Here is a 23,271-nt window from a genome sequence, read left to right as displayed (position 1 = left end):
CTTGTCCAGTGAGGGGATGTCAATCACGTGATTAGTTTGGCACAGTTTGTATGCTGGATGCCCTTCCTGACACAAAGCACCCATTTTTGGGGACTGACACTATTGGGGCACTACAGCTTGGATCACTACACTATCAGTGGTATGAATGCATTAATATGTCAAACAGATACAAATAATACAAATTAAGACAGAAAGGGCAAACATGAAATTTTAAAAATGATCCATTATGACTATTGGCCCACAAATCACTGATATATGGCATGTAGACTTTGAGTCATGGAGTTTGCACGTCTGAGGCAGCTGTTAATCATAACATTAAAGTCTGAAGATGGAGAAAGATATTAATCCTATTTGAAAAATGTATTGAAAATTATAAAAACCTAAAACAATACAATCTGAAACTGAAAAAGAAAAAACTTCAAAAGTGAATGACGAACCATCAAACAAAAATATGTTAAATGCCCACCTTTGATATTTGATACTGTATATTATTTATTTTATTCATCATCCGAACTGATTTTTAATTAACATTTAGTCTTTTTTTTAATTTAAATGTTCAACCCAGCCATTGTCCGAAAGATTTTCTTTTACCACCAGCAATGCAAATCGTAATTCCCCCACTGTTTATTATGGCAGTGGTTCGATTAAAATAATAATAATGATGGTAATAATAATAAGTAAATAAATAAATAATTTAAAAAAGCTGACTTTTTAAAGTAAAAGAAAAGTTTGTATTCAGCTGTTTGGGGATTGCCCTCTGTGAAGCATGTGTTACAGGGTTAAACACTTGATCTGGTTAATACTGTCTACCATGCAAAATTGGAGGTTGTAATGGGAGAAGATTAAAGGCAATCTCTCTCACCTAGTGGCAAATTCCACACCAGTAAGCAACGAGTGACTTGTCAAGCTCTGGATGGTATTTTCAGGGATTAGCTCATGATTTTTGGGATCAAGCAGGACACAGTAGCAGGCACACTGAATCACTGAAAGCACACATTATTCCCCCATGTACACACCAAGAAAAAGAAAGCACCTCAATATACATGACAAAAACGCAACAAATGTAATTTATCACATCGTTATATATTATCATTATTGTTATAGTATAAAAGGTGAGGTTATTTTCATGAGCAGATTTATTATATAGTAACACTTGTGCAGTTCAATTCTCACTTATGGTAAATTAGACTTGCGCCAGCCTCAAAGTCAAGATGCGGCAATTTTTACGCCGGGCGCAGGTGCGCCGTTCGACGAAAACAGAGCCCAGAGACTTTACATGAGGCAAAAGAAAATAATTGACTTGTGTATCGAACGTGGAGGGGGACCTGCGTAGGAGACTGTTGCAGCTCATCTACAAGTTGCTTGAGGCATTCGTGTGACCACGATGACACCAGCTGAGTCAGAAAACTGTCCATCAAGTGCCTGTTCAATGGAATCCATTTGAAAATGAAAGACATTTCAATGTTCGGCATGTGACCAGCAAATGGATTTTTCCACAGCAAAGGTCAGAAAGTGCTTCATTTATTTGTCTATCTGTAATGACAAGGAACTGCACTTGTCCTACTGTACAGTCAAAGGCATGGACCCACATGACATATGTGGGTGTTTTTGATGGACCTGTAGTTTGAAAGTGAAGTTACAGATTTGCCTTAAAGCCTGTACTTATTCCCCAAGAAGAGAGATGTGTGTTACTTTTCTCGAGGTGGGCTAGTGCAAGAACTAGAATAGATCTGTCAAGACAATTCGCACAATATGTATTAGAATTCCTCCTATGGCTGACCTACTGCAGCACATATTAGACACGTGAAGCATTGTGTGTCCTTGGCAACAGATTCTCTACTCGGTGCACAATATTCTTGCTGCATTGTTCCATGAACTATTTTCCTTTTGTGTCTTTATATTCCTTACACAACGTCAGCACGCGGAAGACATGTTGGTACTTCACAGAATGCCTCAAGCAGCTGATTGTAAATCCTCCTCACTAGGGCCTTGACTCATTCCCCAAATCTGTGACTGCTGTTTGTTTAACATTTAACCACCGAATCCCAAATCAATATGAATGGGTTACTATTTGTACTTTTGCCGAAATTCACGACATAGTCGAAAAATGAACAATCCAAATGGATCATAATCGTAAATGAGATGCATTTTATATAGCACTTTACCTACACCGTATGTTTTGCAAGGCACAAAAACATATTGGAGTATACCAGGACTATATGCGGCAGGCTAATATAGCATCATCAACCTACTGAAAATGTTTCCTTTTTATTTTAAAATAATGTACTTTAACCTCCGGGATCACTCACCATTCACTGGCAAACTGCAGAACACAGAGAAAGAATGATTTGCATTTCAAATGGGATCGAATGACGTAAATGTGTAATGTTCAATCTGCCATTGAGAATGAATGGTGAATTTTGAGTTGAAAAATGGGGAATTGTGGGAAAACCATGAATTTGTGGAATGAGAAAAACAATATCCCTTAAGGTGTGAATTTTTGGAATATGTTGAAGTTGTAAGGGTGTGAATCGGTTGAAAAATGTGGAAGGAGTAACACGTCAAAAAATGTATGCAATAATAAAAAGAAAGTTGAAAGTTTAGAATAAAATATGTGTGAAGGACTCAGCCTTCACACAATTAACCATGACACAATTGCTGACCAACCCTGAAATAGTTCTTGGGCACCATGACAACAAAGTTCTGCCGGGATGAGGTGACGAGAAAAAAAACAGTGAGCCGTAATTTTGTTCAAATTTCTGCATACGTTATATTTCTCCACATAAGCCTGTAATCAAAGCATGCCTGTCAGCATTGCGTTTGATCTCAGCGCCAAGGCAGGTTAAGTGATAATTAACCAGAGGCCACAGCACTGTTTACAGTGTTTAAAATAAAAAGTGGCGCTATATCAGTGTGTGACAAACGTCATTGTTGATATTCACGTTGTTACTGTTGTCTCTGAAAGCTTTCAGCATTTACAACCTTTTCTCCTCTCAAATGTGCTCTACTATATGAGTGACCTTTTCCCTTCTATCACTTACAAGATCAGTATGCATTTTACTCACTGAGTGATTACTTCATGCCCTGTCGGCTCACCTTGAATTCAGCTGTCATCCTGTCATCTATTTTCCATGTGATATTATCTTTCTCACCTCTTATTAGTGGTGCCCATCTGAAGTCTGTTGAGTGCACCCTGTTGGAGACATGTCCTAAGCGATTGTAAGTTGTATACACGCCCACCTTATCGTATTCTATCACCAATATTGTTTTAAAATAAGTTATCCACATTAAAGTTAATATTTTAAATGAATTAATTTTACCCACATTCTCTCAAAGAAAACAGTTCCCATTTACCCAAAAGTTTGTCCAATATTTTTGCGTGCAGTTTCCTGCGTCAACATTTGAAATTGTTTCTGTGAACATATTATTTATGTATGTATGTGCGTGTGTGTGTCTATGTGCGCGTGTGCGTGCATGCGTGTGTGTGTGTGTGTGTGTGTGTGTGTGTATAGAATTATTCATCAATCAGAATAAATGAATTTTAATGGCAATCCAATGAGTTCTAGCAACGTGAATGCAAAGCATTAATAGTTAATCGTATTGTTGTGGTGATTTTATAGCAGAAAAATAGCAAACAAAGTCCAAAAATTTATTTTTAGCAAATAATAGTCTCACAAGTAATCAGGAAGCACAATTTTTGTTTTGAGCAGACTTCGCATTTAGCTGTTTTAATGCAATCAACTTCACTCTTCAGACTAAAGATGTATTCAAATGTTATGTTTAACATTTATATGATTCTTCAAAAGGGACGAGTGTTGCAACAAAAATAACAGCAAATTAACATCAGGGAAGCGTAAATTCAGCTCATCTTCTTTGCGTTTTCTTGATCTCCACTTTTGAAATGGTCGGTCTTGTGCAAACGAATAGCAGAGGATTAATTTCTACCACAGTGTCTGCTACTCTGAGATAAGTTCATCGTCGTTAAGGATAATATAGGAAGCACAATATGTTCTATGGAAGAAAAAAAACATTGACATGTGTGTTAAACTTTTGTGACCCATGTAAAGATGTTGTCTTGCCATGTACACACGTTGGATTTATTTACTTCTTGAAACATAAATTAACAAATAATTGTGATAACAAACAAAAAAATACTGTTGGGGCACTCAATGCCGGACTTGTTCTAGCGACCACCTTTTGAGTGTGTTGGTCTTGTCTCAGACTTGGTTACAATTGCTCCATTTGTAACACTTTATAACCAAGGTACTATCAATCAGTCTTTACATCAATTCAAATGGATTGACTTCATTTGGAGTCAACCATCTACAATGGCTAATTGCAAGTTATTAAATGTCTGTTTAGTATTTGCTGATTGCTATGTTTTGCCACTTTATCAGGGACCAAGGAGTCGACTGTAATTCCACATTCCCCAGAACGTTCTTCTCCTTACTGTGACTAATCATCTTAAAGGATGCTCTTCATCAGGCCCCCGTCTGCACACCCAAGCTGTTGGCACTGACTGCGGCGATAATGACCGAGGCGAGTTTGAGACGATGTTTACTGGTTGACAGCAAGCACCCTGCTTCCCCCTGTATGCTCCAGCAAGCATTTCCATTTAGTTCACTTCACAAGCACCTGTCTAATTTCTCTTTGGAGACAGAAATCCTTTAAACCCCATTGTATCTTATGGCAACATATTTACAGAGGCCTGGTTTTCCAATACCGAGGAGAGATTAACACTGCTTCCTGATATATGAATCCATGCCACCCATCCACAGGCCTGGTCAAGGGCCTGAGCTAAACTGTCCATGGTCCTGCCCCCATCCTTTTAACACACACTGCAGTTTGTAGGAAGTCTGGACTTTGAAGGAAAATCTGACAGGAAAATAGGACAGACGGTATTATACAAGCAAGAAAAAAACACACTAAAATGTTTGCTTAAAAAAAAAAGAACTCATATTCTTGAATTGTTTTCCATTACAGAAAAAAAATCAATCATACAAAAAGGATCAGTAGCGCCCCATGTACAATTTTTCTGCAGGGGGTCATAGGGCTGCCAAACTGACAGCCTGTTTTTGTTCATTCAAAAGTGTCAAAAGATGTGTGAACTACAATGACAACATGGTTGCTGGGAAAGAGTTCAGTATTTCAGACATGTCTACACTCCTGTCTCAACCAGTATCCAAAATCACCATGATTCCATTTACTGAACCAACAATTATTGAAAAGTGTTCCCAAGACAACATATTTACATTGAAGTGCATTTAAAGCCACTTCCAAGTGGAGGGTGGTTCAGTAAATTCATTCAAGAGTAGTTTATTTGAACAATTTATAACACAACACTACCCGAGCCACACCCCCCCACAGCCACCAAAACTTTATTAACTCTTTCACTGCCATGGACGTTAAAAGACGTCAAGTAAAAACCTACGGAGGGCCGCCAATGACGTTAAAAGACGTCATCCAATTTTTATTTTTTTTGAAACGGGTGGAGGAAAGTCTTGGCCAGCTGTGGTGAAAGTTTCAAGCAGATCTAGTTAGCCTAATGACTATTTTTGGCCCCTAAATGGCAGCAATGACTCTCTTTTGACAAGATTGGGTAGGCGTCAGTAGAAGACGTGAGGCGGAGCTAGAAGGGACAATGGCTGGGGAAGGGAAGAGAACATGGCGACCGGTTGCAAGCAGCTAACGCTCGAGCAGTTTTTTTCAAAGACGAAAAGCATCGACCAACGCTAAAGAGCACATTGATGACGACGATGATCATCATCGATGATGATGATGGTGACTCGGAGGTTGGAAGCATTGACGCGGCAGTAGAAGACGTGAGGCGGAGCTAGATGGCTGAAGAAGCGAACAATGGCGACCGGTTGCAAGCAGCTCACACTTGGGAATTTTTTTCAAAGACGAAAGGCATCGACCAACGCTAAAGAGCACATTGATGACGTCGATGATCATCATCGATGATGATGATGGTGACTCCGAGGTTGACGCCGAAGTTGGAAGCGCAGACGCGGCGGCTATGACGACGTCATAAAGGTTCACGGGCTAGCGATGCTAACACCGGAAAACGCGGAGCACACCCGATTCACCCGCTTCAATCGGACGACGAAGAGTACCCCGAGTCCAATGCATATTCATCGGAGTAGTGGGTACAGTCTGCTACTTAATATTCCCCGGAAAAAAAAGTCGTCAAGAAAGTAACGTCTGCACGCGAAACGGACAATCGAAGTGAAACGTATCTGTTGTGCAAATCCTGCTCCGTCTCCTTGCACGCAGAGCAGTGTTACAAAAAGAAAAACTGTATTTGAAACATCCACATAATTGTAAATAGTACCACAGTTGCACACATTTGTAAATAGTTTGCGGAATTGTTTTGTCAAATTGTTACACTGTTGAATGGAAATAAACGTTGTTTGCAATCTAAAAACACTTTTTCATTGTTGGTGGTGGTGTATTACAGAAGTAAAGCACTATTTAGGTGTTTGTGGCATCATTCATGGACAAAAAGAAGTGTACAATTAACTAGAGTGCATGAAATAACATCGTTTCACAAAAAGCTCTTTTTCTCCGCTTTTTGTTTCAAAACAGAGCATTTCGGTGAAACTAACCATTTTCTATTGTTGATTACTGAATGAAATGATGAAAGATGAGAGTTCAATCTTTCATTTGGTAGTATGTGTGTTTCCATAGTCCAAACACAACATTTTCTGTGGACCTTGAAAGATCAGTCAAAATGCTTAAATCGGCTGGCACTGGCGACATCCCGTTTTTGAAAACGTCTGGCAGTGAAAGAGTTAAAATGTCATACATCCTATTCCTTGGACAGTTATACAAAAACAAAACAAAAGAGAAAAAAGCAGTTGTATGTTCTCACATTTTTGGGGGATTTGCATGTACATAATAAAAAAAAACATATCCCCTGGATAAAAAATAAATAAAATAATCTTCATTTGAGGTTTGTATGTGACGTCCAGGTAACATTTGTATGCTGTATGCAATACAGAAATAATTTGGCCACATGAGAAGGACTAAAAGTACAAACTGATTCATTTTGAACATTGTGCAATGATGAATTATTTCTATTTATTATTATTATTATCATTATTATCATCAAAATGATATACTTGGTATAATGATGTGATAACTGAATTGTGAAATGCTGAATTTCTGCTAACCCTAAACCAAATTTAGTTTATTTTCACTCTAGACTACCAGTCTATGCTGCCTTAAAGACCTATCAGGTGCTACCTACTGTAGTATGTACAGTTTGATGATACATGACTTTGAGCGATAGTATCTGAAATATTAATGTCAGTAATGGCCATAGTGGTTGCATTTTCAACAAATGTGTCCCTTTTCTAACAAGCACCTTGACAGATTCACAAGCCGGAGTAGCAATATGCTATTTTAACAGCCAACTTGACCACTTATTCACTCTCCCTCTGCACTGTTTCCGTCAGCTTGTTGTCTCTGTGCATACATCATACAACTGTTTTGTGGTGAAATATTAGTTTCACTCATCCTCAAGTGGTTTCACTTCTTCACAGTTTACTGCAACTTCAATAATATGGAAAATTTAATAATTAGTGTAAGAACTGGGAGTACATCAATAGAGGCCACTTGAGTATAGTCAACCACGCTTCTTTCCCAAGAGTAACTTACGGTTATAATATTTCATGCCAGACAATTGTTAAATAAACTTTGTTTGGGATTTTATATATATGTATTGTGTTTCTCAACATCACCTCCACTTAGGACAACAATATCTGCTTCCCAGGCATACGGCCACGGATTCAACTATATCAGTCATCTGTATTTTCATACCATGGTGTGCGTACGGATGTTATTGGTTTTAACTTGATGGAGATAATACTAATTACAACACAATAGAGCACATAAGGGCAGAAGTAAAAGTAAAAGTAAGCCCATGTGTGCAAGAAAGTAGCACAACTCATATTCCTCCCCGTTGTGTCTTAACTAAAGTGTAGAGATGCAGCATGCTGACTCATCTCTGGGTTCACTGTAAATATGATTAATTATAGATGAGTGGATGCTGAGTTTTTCTCAGAACATAAAATACCATGAATTTGTATTTGTTGAAAGACCATGAAGGCTATAGGCTACTGTGGCGTATCAAATACAAACATGCTAACATATACTTTTACATTTATACATTTTCCATGTTACTGTATTTATTTAAAAAAAAGTTTCCTCTGTTTTTTTCCCACAACTTTACAGATATACAGTTGTGCTTGAATGTTTACACACTCTTGCAGTATGTAAACTTATGAACACAACTGTAAATGTACAAAAGCTAAATGTCGCTTAGTTGCATAAAATTGCTATGAAGCGTCACCAAAATTAACATGCACATCTCTACTCATGTCATCTTCAATCTCAAAAATAAAATATAAATATTTTCTCACCATACAGTGTGCTCTCTTAAGTTTCCATAGCCATCGGGTATGTAAACTTTCAAGCACAATTGTACGCCTAGGTGATAGTATTCAAATATATTCAAATCAGTGCCTTACAGTACGGAAATTGTATTTTGTGGACCCTGTTTGTGGGAAATTGATATGTTTATCTCTTAATAAAGAAAATATAAAACAAATACCGAATGTAGAAATGTTGGTAGTACCTCGCAAATAGCAAATATGGTAAGGTGGCCAGTTAACCCTGTAAAATTCCACATTCACTCATTTGTTTGGCTCGCATCCCAGCATCATTAAACTCAGGCAGACTTTTCAGATCTAACGATGGACTGAGTAAAAATGCTTTAAGCTGTTTTATTGATCATCAAGCATGCACACATTTTCTTGGCAACGGACTATTTGATTAATGTTTGTTGTAATAAATTCACGTCTGTTGTGCTTTTATCATTTGTTTATATGTCTACATCGATATTATGGCACTGCATGATATATCGTTGCCATTTGGGATGCGACGAGGAACGACATTTCTTGTTTGGGTCTGTTGCTGGAAAAAAAAAAAAAGTTTTACCCCCTTGATTCTGTTAACTAAGACATTAATTAGCTTTAGAGCATCACAATGGCGGGCCATTTTGTCGGTTGTTCAGCTTTTTACCTGCACTTGTGTTCAACCAGCTCTGTCTTGTCTGAATAATTAACCTGTGTTTATTTTGTTTCTTGGCTCAGTTCAGTCTGTGTTGGCTCCTTCGACAGCTCCTTCAAGTGTCCCACTTGTTCTTATGATGCTGTTGCCGTCCTTGTAGCGGGAGGGACTCTACATAGTTTCTGTTAGTTCATTGCCTCCTGAGGGTTCAAGTTTGAAAAAAATGTGCTTTGCCTTAACTCACTGCTACTTCAGTTGGATCCATTCTGTTTCGTTGTGTCCTTTATTTAGATTTGAGAGGAACCATTTTATTTAGTATTTAAATGCATTGCATTGTACGGAAGCATGGAACTGCCAATGTGGAGTAAACATTTTTGACTGGCCAGTACTTTTGAACGTATTTACAAGTACGTATTAGTATAATGTGAGCCAAATGTTTTTTCACAAATGTGGTATTATGGGAAAATATGCTGTTTGTAGCAATTAGCCTACAAGTGCGTTTGAACGTACTCATGAGTATGTACACAAATTATAGCAATTGCAGGACTTAAACATTGTTTATGCTAACAAGTTAATGACATGTGTGTGTGCGTGCGTGTGTAATGGTAGTGTTTTACGCGGTCTAGTCAAACTGGGCTCAAACATGCAACACCACCGTTCTCACCAGTTGCAAGTAGAGTGTGCTAAGCGCACGGCTAAAATCCCAGACTTCTAACAGAATGACAAATGCATACTTAAAGCTTTGGGTGTGAGGCTCACTAACAGACTGACGCACACTTGCTGGCATTCATTATATCGGTTTCACACTAAACAGTCACACAGAGGAAGCTGTTACTAACATGGTGATGGGACAAGGATCAACGTACACGACACCAAGTCAGCATGATAGCAAGCTAGCAATGTTAACAAACTTCGTGTTAAAATAGCAGAGGAATGATAACAAATAAAAGTGAATATAGACAAATAGAACATTTGCAAGCTTGACTCGACCAAAAGTTGCCATGTCAACAAGAAAAGTGGTGTGTGCCTCAGCAGTCAGATGTGACGTTCACCAACTCAGGGTTTGCTTTTTTATTTATTTATCTCATTTTGACTTTTTTTTTTTTTTATCAGTTAGTTTTAATTACTTTTTGGAGCAAGTTTGCTAGATCTGTATTAGTTAAAAAAAATTTTTAAAAAAAGGCTTTGTTTTAGTTTAATAGTTTTAATATTCATTTAAGTTATATATATATATATTATGTTTTTATTTTCAACTTTAATTTTAGTTACTTCATTCGTTTTCGTTGACTACTATAACCTTAGAAATATGTCATGAAAATACGTCATAAACACGAGTGGAATGACTTAATTGTTAACGGCATACTATTTATCTTGCTCATCTAAAAATGTTGTACATGCCATACCTTATATAGATCATACAGTACCTTCTTAATTTGACGTCATCATATACTATTCAAAAACACTCAATTCAATTCAATTAGGCCAACATGGTATCTGTCAACTGCAAATGAATCTGCTCCAAGTCTGTCAGAAAGCAGCCACAGTTTACACACGCTACTCGTATTTATGTGGCGCTGGCTCCTCCGCCCTCGCAACACAACCTGGCACCGACCTTGGGGCGATGCGCTTGATCTCTGTGCACGCCTTGCCACTTAATGATAAAATGAGAAAAGTGGGTCGGAGATGTACATCCCCACCAGAAATAGTGGGAAGTTAACATCTTCTGAGCACCAAGACTTCCAACTGGGAAATCATCTCTAAATAAATCCAATGAGTTTCACAAATAGGTGAAGAGCCTTCGGGAGGCCCAGGTTTGCTCTTGGGAAGCACCAACATGTCTGGATGATTAACTGAAAAATGAATGACCTGCTCATGTATACACTAGAAACCCACTTGAGCAGCCAGATGACTCCAAATTAAATGATATTTGATACCTTGTATTCGCAACCACATCTTGTATTCTTAAAGCCCTTTTAAAGCATTTTTGTTTGTCTGTTTAGACACAAATGATAAAACTCACCAGAGTTGGGATCGGAGTTGCCATCTGCTTCGGTTCTCTTGTCGGGGGAGGCCTGCTCGTAGAAGTCGTCTTGCGCCTGTACCAGAGGGAGAGGTTGTGTGAGGAGGGAGCCACTGCCTACAGGCTCGTGCTCCCCCAGACCGCTGTCACTGCAGCTCTCCTGGGAGCCGTCCGGCAGGTGAAACGTGACGCGTCGCTGCGACTAGAACCAAGAGCACAGAACAGAGCCTCGCATGTTAATGCTCTGCATCGCGCCTTTTTGGAAAGTTAGCATAAAATTAATTTATATTACTGCATGCTGCTCCACTCTGTAGTTTGTGATACGCTATCTTGGATTTGGTTGTACAGTACATTAGAATACAGGAAGAAGAAAAATTAAGTGTTGATAATTAAAAATTGTTAAAGATGCCGTTTCAGATTTAGAGAGCGTTTTAGACTTGGGCCTGGTGCTACTGGCGTGAGGGGCTTAACATATGCTAAACAGTCACGTTTCACTGCACAGTGACAACCCATAACGGCAAGCAAATTACACAACGCTAGAAAAAAAAGAAGAAAAGAAAACAGGTGGATAGTTTGCAATCTCTTTAGTAATATGTAATAAATTTAACATAACACTGAGATGTTAGTGGCATAATATTAACATATAACTAGACATCCAATTTCTGGAGAAATTGTGTGCGAATGCTGAAAGCTGAATGCTAATATTTGAATGCATGTTAAATGATGTGTTTATTATATTAAAATCTGGAATGATAGTGAAAAAATGGCCTTGAATATAACGTATGTTAACTAATTGGAATTATTATTACATGAAATTGAACTTGGGCTGAAATCTGTAAGGGGTTGCGAACGCTGATCTCCCACATGCTAGGCAACTGGTCTAACCACTGTGCTATCGGTGTCAAAACTTTGAAACACTGCGTAATTGTATTGAACAATATGTAATAATACTGAAAGCTGTCTTTGAAGATTAATGTGGATTTTATCGGTTTAATAATCCACATTTAAGTGATTAAATAATTAATTTCATGATATGATATTTATACATGCAAATCATTTAGTGTCTTGTGTACATGGACACATTTGCAATGTACAGTCGGAGTTGGGCTTCACACCCCCGGCCCAATGGTAACTGGACAATGCACTCACCAACTGTTCCCAGTAGCAGTATCAAACACCTGGGAATGATGATGAGTGGTATTCACCAGAGTGGAATGCTGACTTAGAAAGTTGAACATCTGTCCCATTGAAAACGAATGGGACATTTTGAAAAATATTAAATTGTGGGAAATAGTAAGTGTGTGGGTTGAGAAAAATTATAGCTTATGGAGCATGAATTTTTGAAGCATGTTGACATTGGAAGGGTGTAAATCAGATATATTATGTGGGAAGTGAAAGAGGACAAAAAAGTGAGGAGAATAATAAAAAATTAAAAAAATCAGTATAGCATATGTGGGAATGCACAATCACAAAATGAGCTGTTTAGTTTCTGTTATCCGTTTTTTTTTTTTTTATTCAAGTGGAGTTAACAAAAATATATGACACATATGAAGCTAAGGAATTTTGTTCTTTAAGTATGACTTGTAATTTGCCGATTATTGGTATGCGGACAGACACATGCGATCACACATACGCGCACACGAACACGCACACACACAAAATCTTTAAATCCGACTTGATTGAATTTTCAGCTACTAATTTCGATGGTCTTTCTCCCCCCCCCCCCAGCTCTAATGACATTTTCCTCCGTTTTTTTTCATAAGTCCAGACACAAGCCTCCAGCTAACCTTTCGTGGGCACACAGAGGTGCTCGTGCCACATCATTGTTGATGACAGACAGGCACGGGTTTTACAGTAATTATTGGCAAAAGCAAAGGTCACCCAATCTGCAGTCTAATGCAAATGACCTCATTATATATTTAAAATTGCCCCAAGAACATGCAGCATTAAGTTCAGCAAAAAATGTGTCTAATAACAGAAATAATAATGAGGAAAAGGGTGTCTGTGTGAAGGGGGGTCTTGCAAATAGAGCAATGTTTCTTTCATATTAAAATATTGGATGGTTCTATAGTGATGGATATAAATAATGGATGGATGTATTTATGGGTACACAGCCATAGTGGAGTCATTATGAGCACTTGGCTTTGTGGACCCTTTCAAATGCATTACACATATATTGAATGAATACAGGATCATAGCTTCGAATGCAAAAGCTTGTACAAAGGAAATGACTTATTTTGATATTCCGCAAGCAGGCAGTAGACTTTCTGTCAGTTTGTTTGGAAGAAAAAAAAAAAGAAAAATGTTTCCAGTGTAAAGCAAGGTTTGATTGACTGTCAGGTAATCTACACGATGATTATATGACATGATGTTGAGTTGGAGAACATTAGGCACAAAGGTTATATTGCCAGTAATGTCATTATTTCACCATATTGTATTTGTCTTCTCTCTTTATGAAGACTACATACCGCTGGTAATAAGGTGACTTGACTCAGGACTTGACTTGCCCAAGTCAAAATAACTAGGAACTTGCTTCAGACTTAAATGTTATGACTTGAGACACATACTTGAGACTTGCAAATGTGTGAATTGATTCCATCTGTGGAACGTGGCCAAATGCATGTTTGAAGATATTTCCGCGTTCTCACTTGCCGGTTGTAATAATATTAGCATAAGACGAGCTTTAACTGTCCCCACTGCCAGTTTACAAGATATTATGGTTTATCACGCCTGCTAACCCTTATCATCTGCTTGTTTATGGAAATAATTTCCCTGCCCAAACACACTCGCACAAACACAAACACACACAAAAACAAATAGAAGCTAGTTATTACTGCAAGGTTACATGTTAAGCAAGCTTGTAAATGATGAGGAATAGCATTTGTCCTTGCATGTTGTTTGCAATGCAAATGGTACAAAATTTAGCAGGCAAGATCAAAGGCCAGTTTTGCACAAGTCATCCAAATGTCGTCCAAGTCAACAAATCCTCAAAACAGCAAAAGGGTCTTAGCTACAGACAGTTGTAGCTCTAAATCTTGAGTAGGCCTATAAAAGTAGATGGTTGCATTCCAAATGAATTTAAACTGCATTGGGTTCATTGATTCAGAGCTTGGCTTTTCATATTAAATTCAACAACTAACAAGTAGCCCTTTAAACTGAAATGGAGTATTGACTTTCAGAGCTGCAGTCTGTGTTAAAAATGCAATGCATTACAGGCTTTTTCATCCTTCCATTCGTTTTAAATGTACCTAAGAAGTAAGAAAAAACCTTTGTCAGTATCCTCAAAATAAAGACCCAAGTAATGTGACAGTAAACGAGTAACAATGCTTCTTTCTACACTTTCCTTTTCCATCTTTCTGATCCTCAGTCTGACCGCATGGAGTGCAGTGTTTAAGTTAAAAACAACATCTGTGTGGTATTGTGTTTCTATAGAGAACACTATATAACACCGCAATCCAAAAAATGAGTAGCTCGTGCACACACTGAGCAGAATGGAAATGCACAGACGCACACAATTGCACACTTGGAAAGATGCAACCTCCTCACCCCCACAAATAATCTTATCTAGCAGCAGTCTGACACCTGCAGCGAGAGAACACATCCCACGAGTCTCTTCTCACAATCACACCACTAAGGGAGATCAGTCTCCGGGAGAGGAGAACTCACAAAAAGATCTCTTTCCATCCCTCCCTTTCTTTCCACTTTTCCCTTAAGACCAAAGGTGCTCTGCCATCTGCTGGCCACCTTTGGAAATACTTTTTTTTTTTTTTTTTTACTGCATTGGGTGAAAAAATAAGGATGGGGGCGGGGGAAGGGGGGCAATATATGCTTTCTTGATCGTTTGCTTCAGATATATTTGTTTAGAAGAAACATTAATTTTAAGTGACAATTGAATCACTGTCTTGCCTGTCTTGGATTTTGACTCAAATATTGACTCATTCTGCTCTGACTGCCTTTCCTGTGGCAACGTTTGCAGGCATCCACATTTCACTATTAAGTCATGGCCCTTGAATTCTGGAAAACATTTACATTAGTCACTGTGTGTGTGCACGCTTGTGTACTTTGTAAGTCTTTATGCAAGTTGTTTAGCATGTGATTATCAGCACAGTCCAGCCGAATGATCAGTTGCAGATTTAAGGATTAGGAAAAAAAAAACATGATTATTTTTTTCCTTCAAAGCATTTTTTTTTTTTTTTTTTGCAAACCCAAACTCGAGCCATTTGTGCATTTTGTTTTTCATTTTAAAAAGTATTCTGTAAACTCAACACACGCTTTGGCAACGTATGCTGTTTTCCTAAGATGGAACCCAGGAGCAGCAGATACAATGAAAACAGCAGAGGCTTCAGAACTGAACCCTGTGGAACACCACGTGCTTTGTTATACATGTGAATTTATATTGCACATATCTATTTTTGCTCGACATAATATGAAGGTAGTATGACAGGATTACAATAATAAAGAAATCACACACGGCGTACCATCACAACAGCCACGAGTCGACTACAGAGCACACTATATTCCCTGCAGCAATAGGCCAAGCAATGTAGCATGATCACCTGGAGCCAATGATGGCCATCTGGCGCATATCATCATGAATCATATGAGTCGGGTGTGTGTCTTGACCTCCGCCGAACCCCTGCGACTGACTCAGCAAACCCCTGGGGTTCAATCGAACCCTGCTTGCTTAACAACCGCTGGTCTAATACCTAAAGGAGACCTTTTTGTTTTCACTGGATTTTTCTAACAGTGAATCAATGTCAAAGTTTAGCTTACCGCTACAATAAAAGTATGTACTATAAAAGACTTGGTTGAAAGGAAGCTGTGAACGTCTGAGCATTGTGTTTGGGCAGGAAGTGTGTTGGTTTGCAGGAAAGTGGAGATTAGGGGAGGCAAGCCCCAACTCCTCAACGGAATATGATGATGTCACCCAGGGACAAGCTGGCGGAGGCAAGGAGATAAAAGAGGAAAGCAGTAACAATTTCTTCAGTTCCTCAGTCTTATCATACTGGCTGTTGAACTTTTGCTATGTCTTAGTTGACAGTTTTATTGTACATTAAAAAATCAGGGACGGTGAATGTGAAAACAGACCAGGTGATCATGTCATCATGTCATCATTTGACAACAATGAAGGATTTGTGATCAAATAAAATAAAATTGGTTGCATTACAGTTTTTAGCCGACAACATGTCTGATAACTATTTACTGTAGAACAACAACTACAAATAGTTGAATCATTCATTATCCAAGTGGCCGGATTTTCAATGCAAACTATAATTGGAGCTTTGTATAAAAGCAAGATTACTGTTACAAAATTGAAATCTTTAGAAGGATAATGCGCCTTAGAGTTATCAGTGACATCCACAACCTGTGCTTTTCCTTCACCCAGAAGTCACATTTGCTTTTTCTGGTGAACTGAACATCTCACTACGGCTAGCTCTCCACCTTCACTCTAAATTTGGTCTGTCGTTAAATAAAGCTGACTTCGGGTTACTGAGAACTGCGAGATTGGAGTAGTTCAACCTGCTCTGTGCGCCTGGAGCAGGGCTGGAAAAATCTGTTGAACTGCCACACAGCATCAGCTACACGTTAACCTCTTCTGATTCATTCATTGGCACTACCTTCTGCTGGCGTCTACAACCGCAAAGCGCGAGAGACAGCACTTCTTCTCTGCCTCTCTTTTACGTCGAGAAGAGAATTAGCCAGTCAAGCGACTGGCGTTTACAGTGCAGAGGTGCAGAGGAACATAAGCACTGAAATGGGGCTTGGCGTGTTTTTTGAATTATTGTCCACAGGGATACTTTGTTACCTTTGTCAGTGCAGTGCATAGTGCACAATCAAGTCACTGCTTTACAACATATTACACACAGTTCTCTTTTCATACATTTGCAACCTAATTATTTACCTTTATTTATGTATTTCACTAAATTTGGCCACGGAAAGTATACGTGCATGTTGGTGATTAGCCTTATTGGGGAAGTGGTGTTATTTCTTTCATTTCTTTATTCACATTTGTTACTATTTCATCCCACATTTAATGAAGAATGGTGATTCAGTTCAACAATGTTATATAAAGTATTACTACTGATATTTATAAAAAGCATGATAACTGTTATTATCACCAGCACTTTATTTAAGGAGCGTCTGTTGCTGTGACAGTCAAGAGCAGTGGCAATGCTTGGGTTATGATGGATTTCTGTGAGATGTGGATGTGCCACATTTAAAGAGAATCTGCTTTGATTGGGAGTGAAAAGTTGGTTGTGTTCACGCCCACAACATCGCCAACTCTGATTCCTTGAAAAATGCCGGCTAGCACGCGTTTATGCCACTCGCCACATTGGATTTGCACCACAAAAATAGCGATTTATGAGTGAGACTTTTAACCTGATGTTGTCAGAGGGAAGTGGCAACTGAGTTTAGTGTCAATGTCTCAGTTGCAACAGAGAGACTACTAGAAAGTCACAGAAAAGGTATAACCACGCCCCTCACTGACTTTATTATTCGAGCAAGATTCTCAAACTCAAAAGGATGAAAATGCTGTTTGTTGTTTTCACGCAATAGCCTTTAAAAGGCAAATGCCTGCAAAAAACAAGCAGATCTGATATTGGCGTGGTTGTGACATAGTTTTGAAAATACTAAACCACTAAACTCTAATTCATGTGACCCTGGAACGCGACAACCAATCATCGTCAAAAATATCCTCTAGGTGATAAAATACAGTACCTGGAAAAAGGGCATGTTGGGCTTTTCCAACCTAAAGTATCTTGCAAACCTGATAAAAGCACATCTAAGATTAAACAAAAGTGTAAAGTGGGACCTTTATGTTGGCATGTAAAGGTTATTGTGAATTTTAAGTTCATCCTGAAATGTCACTCGAAAGCTGAAAAATCAGTAAGTCTGTCGCCCCGTGTGTTTTCTTTTTCACATAAAAACAGCTGTGTTTAATAATTAAAACCAGCCGCAAAAAGGCAAATCATCTTTTTATTGAATGAGTAGTTATTATGTGTGAATAATGGCTGTTTACACTGCAATGGTTATCCAGCCTTGGAAGATCTCATGTAAAGTGGGACGTCTCGTTTCATTTGTGATCTACCCTTTTGAAATGTTTGATTTTGGTTATAGATCAGCAATATGGCATTTGTTACTTCTTGCTACCAGTCTGACTGACATCATCATCTTTTTATCATTCCATTTGTTAGTCAGTCATATCCAGTGTATTGCGACCCCCCCCCACCCCCCATGTATTTTGTTACTTAAGCTATTTCTACATTCATAGAGCACTATAGAGGGGAAGGACTGTATAGTAATAGTTGTAGTCAAGCAACACTGCAAAGCAGCAGATGTTCGCTTCACTTTAAATAGGATATATGTGGAGTCAGAGTTGATGCCTGATTCTCAAGTGCCATGGAAAACTGTTGACACTGAAGAGGGTCTTCTGCCCAGATTTAGTCATAACTGTTTTAATTTATTTATTTCCTCAGTATAACTTTTATCTGTGGATGTGTCTTTGTGAGTGATGTCGCAATTTCTGCCAAGTGTCTGTAATCAATGATGTGTTTAAAATCTTATCGTCATGACTGGGATCTCATGACTGGGATTTCATCAATTTCCACAAGAATGGGCCATTGTCTGTGGTTGAAGTGTCCGTAATCAATGATGTGTTTAAAGTATTTTCTCATGTCCGGTGGACTGTTTGGAACCGCCCTTCAAGATAGTATAAAAAGGTTGTAAGTGTCTGTAATCGACACACTTGCGAGAGGATGCCACCATTGCTGGGAGCTCGCTTGTGTCCGGAATATTCTGTAAAATAAAACCTTCGAAGGAACTGTTCACCGATCTCCAGTCTGTATTCAGAAAATCAACATTCTCTCTACCTGAAAGAAAACGAACACGCGGAAGGCAAAGATAGTCTTCTAACAACACCAAAATCTTGCATTTGACACCCTGCTCCAAGTGAATGTGCCAGCCGCCATGGTGTAGTATCGCACTTAGAGCAGATTGATGATGACTGTTAAGTGTTTATATCATAGAGCTGGTGGAACGTGAAATTAGCATATGAAAAAATGAGCAAGGTGTCATGATCTGTCTGCTGTTGATATGGTTTTGATTAGAGTTTAGGTTCATCATGTTTTCCTTGTGTTCTTTGTTTAAGTTTGCCACGTTAGACGTGTCCGCTTGTTCTCGTCACCCCGGTCCTTTGTGTCATCCAATCAGCCCACTCAGCCACGTGTGTCTTGTCCAGGTGTCTCGTTGTCTCATAAGTTTGTTTGTATTTAGTTCCCTGCTGTCTTTCAGTTTTCACTGATTCATTGTGCTTGTCAAGCGTTGTTGTTGTTGTGTGTTCAGAATTTGTAACTTTTAATCTTCTTTTCTTTTTTTTTTACTTTGTTGATTTGTTGTTTTTGGACTACTCAAGTACCTTGTTTGCCTTTTCGTTTTTGTCTAATTATCTTTTTTCCGACTACACAGGTTTATACAGAACTGCTGTGGCATGGTGGTCAATTAAGTACTATGTTTTTCTCCCACGTTCCAAAAATAAGCTTGTAAGGCTAATTGCAGACACATAATTGTTCTTAGGTGGGAAAGTGACTGTGAATGATTGCTATCATGTATGTATCCTGTGATTGGCAGATGACCAGACCGGGCAGCCTGGTCAAGCAACCATTTTACTATATGAATTATGGGAAATTGATTGTTTCAGTATTATGAACAGAACACTCTCCAAAGTCCAAACTTTATTAGGTTTATTTATAACTTTTCGATCGATTTTTGACCAGTTCAAGCTACAGTATATTGAGAGTGATTCAATAGTTTGTATTCCTTACATCAGCATACAGCTTTAAATTTACTTTTTGGGCGTTTTGTTATCTACAGCTGTAACAACATTACATTTAATTCTTGTCTGTTCATCACAAACTGGTACTGTGTCATAGGCGTGGACCTGCCCAGGGACAATATCTTCAGTTAGCATCGTTTTCTCCTATTGCACCTGAAATCGCTGACCATGTCACTTTATACCCCCAAGTTATAAAGGGTAATTGGACTCTGTGGAGGGATAATCACAACACATCCTGGCAAGGCAAGTTCAAGCAATGAAACCTGCATTAAAAGTATTAAAAAAAAGCTGTTGCTACTATAACATAAAACAAATGTTGTTTGTAAATATGTTAAATATCATGGTAAGATCAAGGTCAAGGCGTTTGACCGTGTCCCTCGGGGAGTCCTGTGGGGGGTGTTTCGGGAGTATGGGGTACCGAGCCCCCTGATAAGGGCTATTCGGTCCCTATACGACCGATGTCAGAGTTTGGTCCGCATTGCCGGCAGTATGTCAAATTCGTTTCCTGTGAGGGTTGAACTCCGCCAAGGTCGCCCTTTGTCACCGATTCTGTTCATAACTTTTATGGACAGAATTTCTAGGCGTAGCCGAAGCGTTGAGGGGGTCTGGTTTGGCGGCCTCAACATTGCATCTCTGCTTTTTGCAGATGATGTGGTGCTGTTGGCTTCTTCAAGCCGTGATCTCCAGCTCTCGCTGGAGCGGTTCACAGCCGAGTGTGAAGCGGTTGGGATGAGGATCAGCACCTCCAAATCCGAGACCATGGTCCTCAGTCGGAAAAGGGTGGAGTGCCCTCCCCGGGTCGGGGATGAGATCCTACCCCGAGTGGAGGAGTTCAAGTATCTCGGGGCCTTGTTCACGAGTGAGGGTAGGTTAGAGCGGGAGATCGACAGGCGGATCGGTGCAGCGTCTTCAGTGATGCGGACGCTGTATCGGTCCGTTGTGGTGAAGAAGGAGCTGAGCCGAAAGGCAAAGCTCTCGATTTACCGGTCGATCTACGTTCCTGCCCTCACCTATGATCACGAGCTGTGCGTCGTGACCGAAAGAACAAGATACAAGCAGCCAAAATTTGTTTCCTCCGCAGGGTAGAGATAGGGTGAGAAGCTCTGGTCATCCGGGAGGGACTCAGCGTCGAGCCGCTACTCCTCTGCGTTGAGAGGAACCAGTTTGGTGGCTCGGGCATCTGGTTCGGATGCCTCCTAGACGCCTCCCTGGGGACGTGTTTCGGGCATGTCCTACCGGCGGGAAGCCCCGGGGACGACCCAGGACACGCTGGAGAGACTACGTCTCTCGGCTGGCCTGGGAACACCTTGGGATCCCGTCGGAGAAGCTGGGTGAAGTGGCTGGGGAGAGGGAAGTCTGGGCTTCCCTGCTAAAGCTGCTGCCCCCGCGACCCGACCCCGGATAAGCGGAATTGAAGACGGAACGGATCATGGTAAGATTAGGTTACCGTGACCCTTGTGAGGACAAGCGGTTAAGAAAATGAATGGATGGATGGAAGATTAGGTCAAAAACATTGTTCTCTGGGTAGAGCTGCAGGTTTGACACACTCCCCACTTGACTAAATATGAATGTGGCATTCGTCGTCAGTCACATTTGGCATGAGTGTGTGCTTCGGCATGAAAATAACTATAAATGTTTGAATACACCCCAAAAGGAAACAATTCCTTGAGATACAAAACATGGAATAAAATGCAGCATTTTTTCACTGATGGAGTCTTTTTTTCCCCTATATAATCGAGAGCACAGACTCAAAACAAGCTTGCGTGTGTGTATATAAGTGTGCGTGTAAATTTGTATGTGCTCACTTGGGAGTCATTCAAACTACCAAAAAATCCAAGTGAGACAAAATGCCGCTTTTATATAAATTTTAAAATAGCAATGTATTGTACTGTAGATTGTTTTTTCACAGTCCCCATCCCTTGTTACCATGAGAGAACAGCATTATTGAAGTGAGAAAAATGGGGATGGCAGACTTTCTTTGGAGATTTGGGTGAGGGGGAAATGCACAATGATTATTAGTTTAAAGAGATGCGAGAGAAATATTCAAACAATCGCTCATGTGTGCGAACCTTCTCCACTGGCACTGTGTAAACAAACTTAATGTCTACAGTCTGTACCACTGTGAATCTCATAACCCGGCTGGGCCCTCAAGCTCTTCTTAGCATCGCACACAAGTCCAGTGGCTTATCACATAAACAATCATTGACTGCTTTGAGTCATCAATACCATCAGTGCAGTTTTACATATGGTAAACCCTGCAAGTCAGTCTTTGTAAGCCAGTGAAAGCACAACAATGAGAGGCCATAAAGTTACATAGTTCAAAAAAAATGTTGGATGATTATTATTATTTTTTAAACATTTCATTGATTTTGAAAGTTGATCGAGGAGCAGCATGTGCCATCAACATTTATGATGCAATATATTGATATGTGAAATGGCGCCTCAGGTCTTGCAGTTGAGCCAGAACAACTTAATGGATTAATTGGGGGCCAACAGAGATAATTAGGCCTTTGGGGTTGTATGAATCCGCTGTTTTTTGCCTGTTGCCTCAGCATTGTAGTGTTGTTGTACTCCTGCTGTGTAATTTTAGTTAATTAACAAGAATGTCGTGTCACTGTCCACAGATTAGCAAAGGGTACAATGCAAAACTAACACGAGATTAACACATGTTCCCATCAACTCCATGATGCGCTTTGCTCTTTAACTTTTAGTCAAATGGAGCTGGGCAATAAAGTTTCTCTTTTTTTATGCTGTCATTATTAAACTCCTGCTAGAAATCACAAGTGTGTGTGTGGTTAGGTACTGTTAAGATGAAATGCCAAAGAAACTTTTGTGGCTTAATTGTGCTTCAACCATTCAGACACGAGAAACTTGTTTTTTCCCCCCCATCTGACAGAATTTCACCTTCCTGAACAAGGCATATGATTTGTTGGTTAATTAGCTGGCTATGGTTTGAATGCAACTACTATTTGGCGCAGTTCAAAAATGCAAAAAAAAAAAGAAAAGAAAAAAAGATTAGTGCAAATGCTGTCTCTCAGTTTTCACACAGTAGACAGACGATCCAGTTAAAGCGATTGGTCCAACCTTTTAACTTGACAGCTCGTATCAACACAAATATAGCTCATATGGCAGACTACAGTTCTATCGGTGCATTTCCCCGAAGGAGAAATTACAGATAGCTAGATGTTAGCTGAGAGTAAGTGTGCCAGGACTTGGGTTGTTTGCTGTGCTCTTATTATTGGATGCCAAGGTGTCCTTCTGTGAGGCTGACAGGCACTGAGTAGTAGGCCAAATTGATTGGTCTGCTCTTGCCCGCCAAAATGACCTGAACTCAATTTGCTTG

The 23,271-nt window shown here is 39.4% G+C and overlaps 1 protein-coding gene across 4 annotated transcripts in view; it reads right to left on the bottom strand.

Moving 5' to 3' along the window:
* Positions 1-23,271, bottom strand: part of pcdh9 (protocadherin 9) — a 158,840-nt gene that overhangs the window by 26,188 nt on the left and 109,381 nt on the right. For 2 of the 4 annotated variants that reach the window (XM_077564271.1, XM_077564272.1), the window contains one exon: positions 11,096-11,297. In XM_077564271.1, coding sequence (XP_077420397.1) covers positions 11,096-11,297 — 202 coding nt within the window. The remainder of the gene's footprint in view (positions 1-11,095; positions 11,298-23,271) is intronic. The other 2 variants (XM_077564273.1, XM_077564274.1) reach the window with 1 other exon arrangement.

This window comes from Vanacampus margaritifer, chromosome 4 (genome assembly GCF_051991255.1).
Source record: "Vanacampus margaritifer isolate UIUO_Vmar chromosome 4, RoL_Vmar_1.0, whole genome shotgun sequence".
In the NCBI taxonomy this organism is placed as follows: domain Eukaryota; kingdom Metazoa; phylum Chordata; class Actinopteri; order Syngnathiformes; family Syngnathidae; genus Vanacampus; species Vanacampus margaritifer.
The sequence above is the reverse complement of the archived record's forward strand: the minus strand, read 5'-3'. Positions and strand labels throughout refer to the sequence as shown.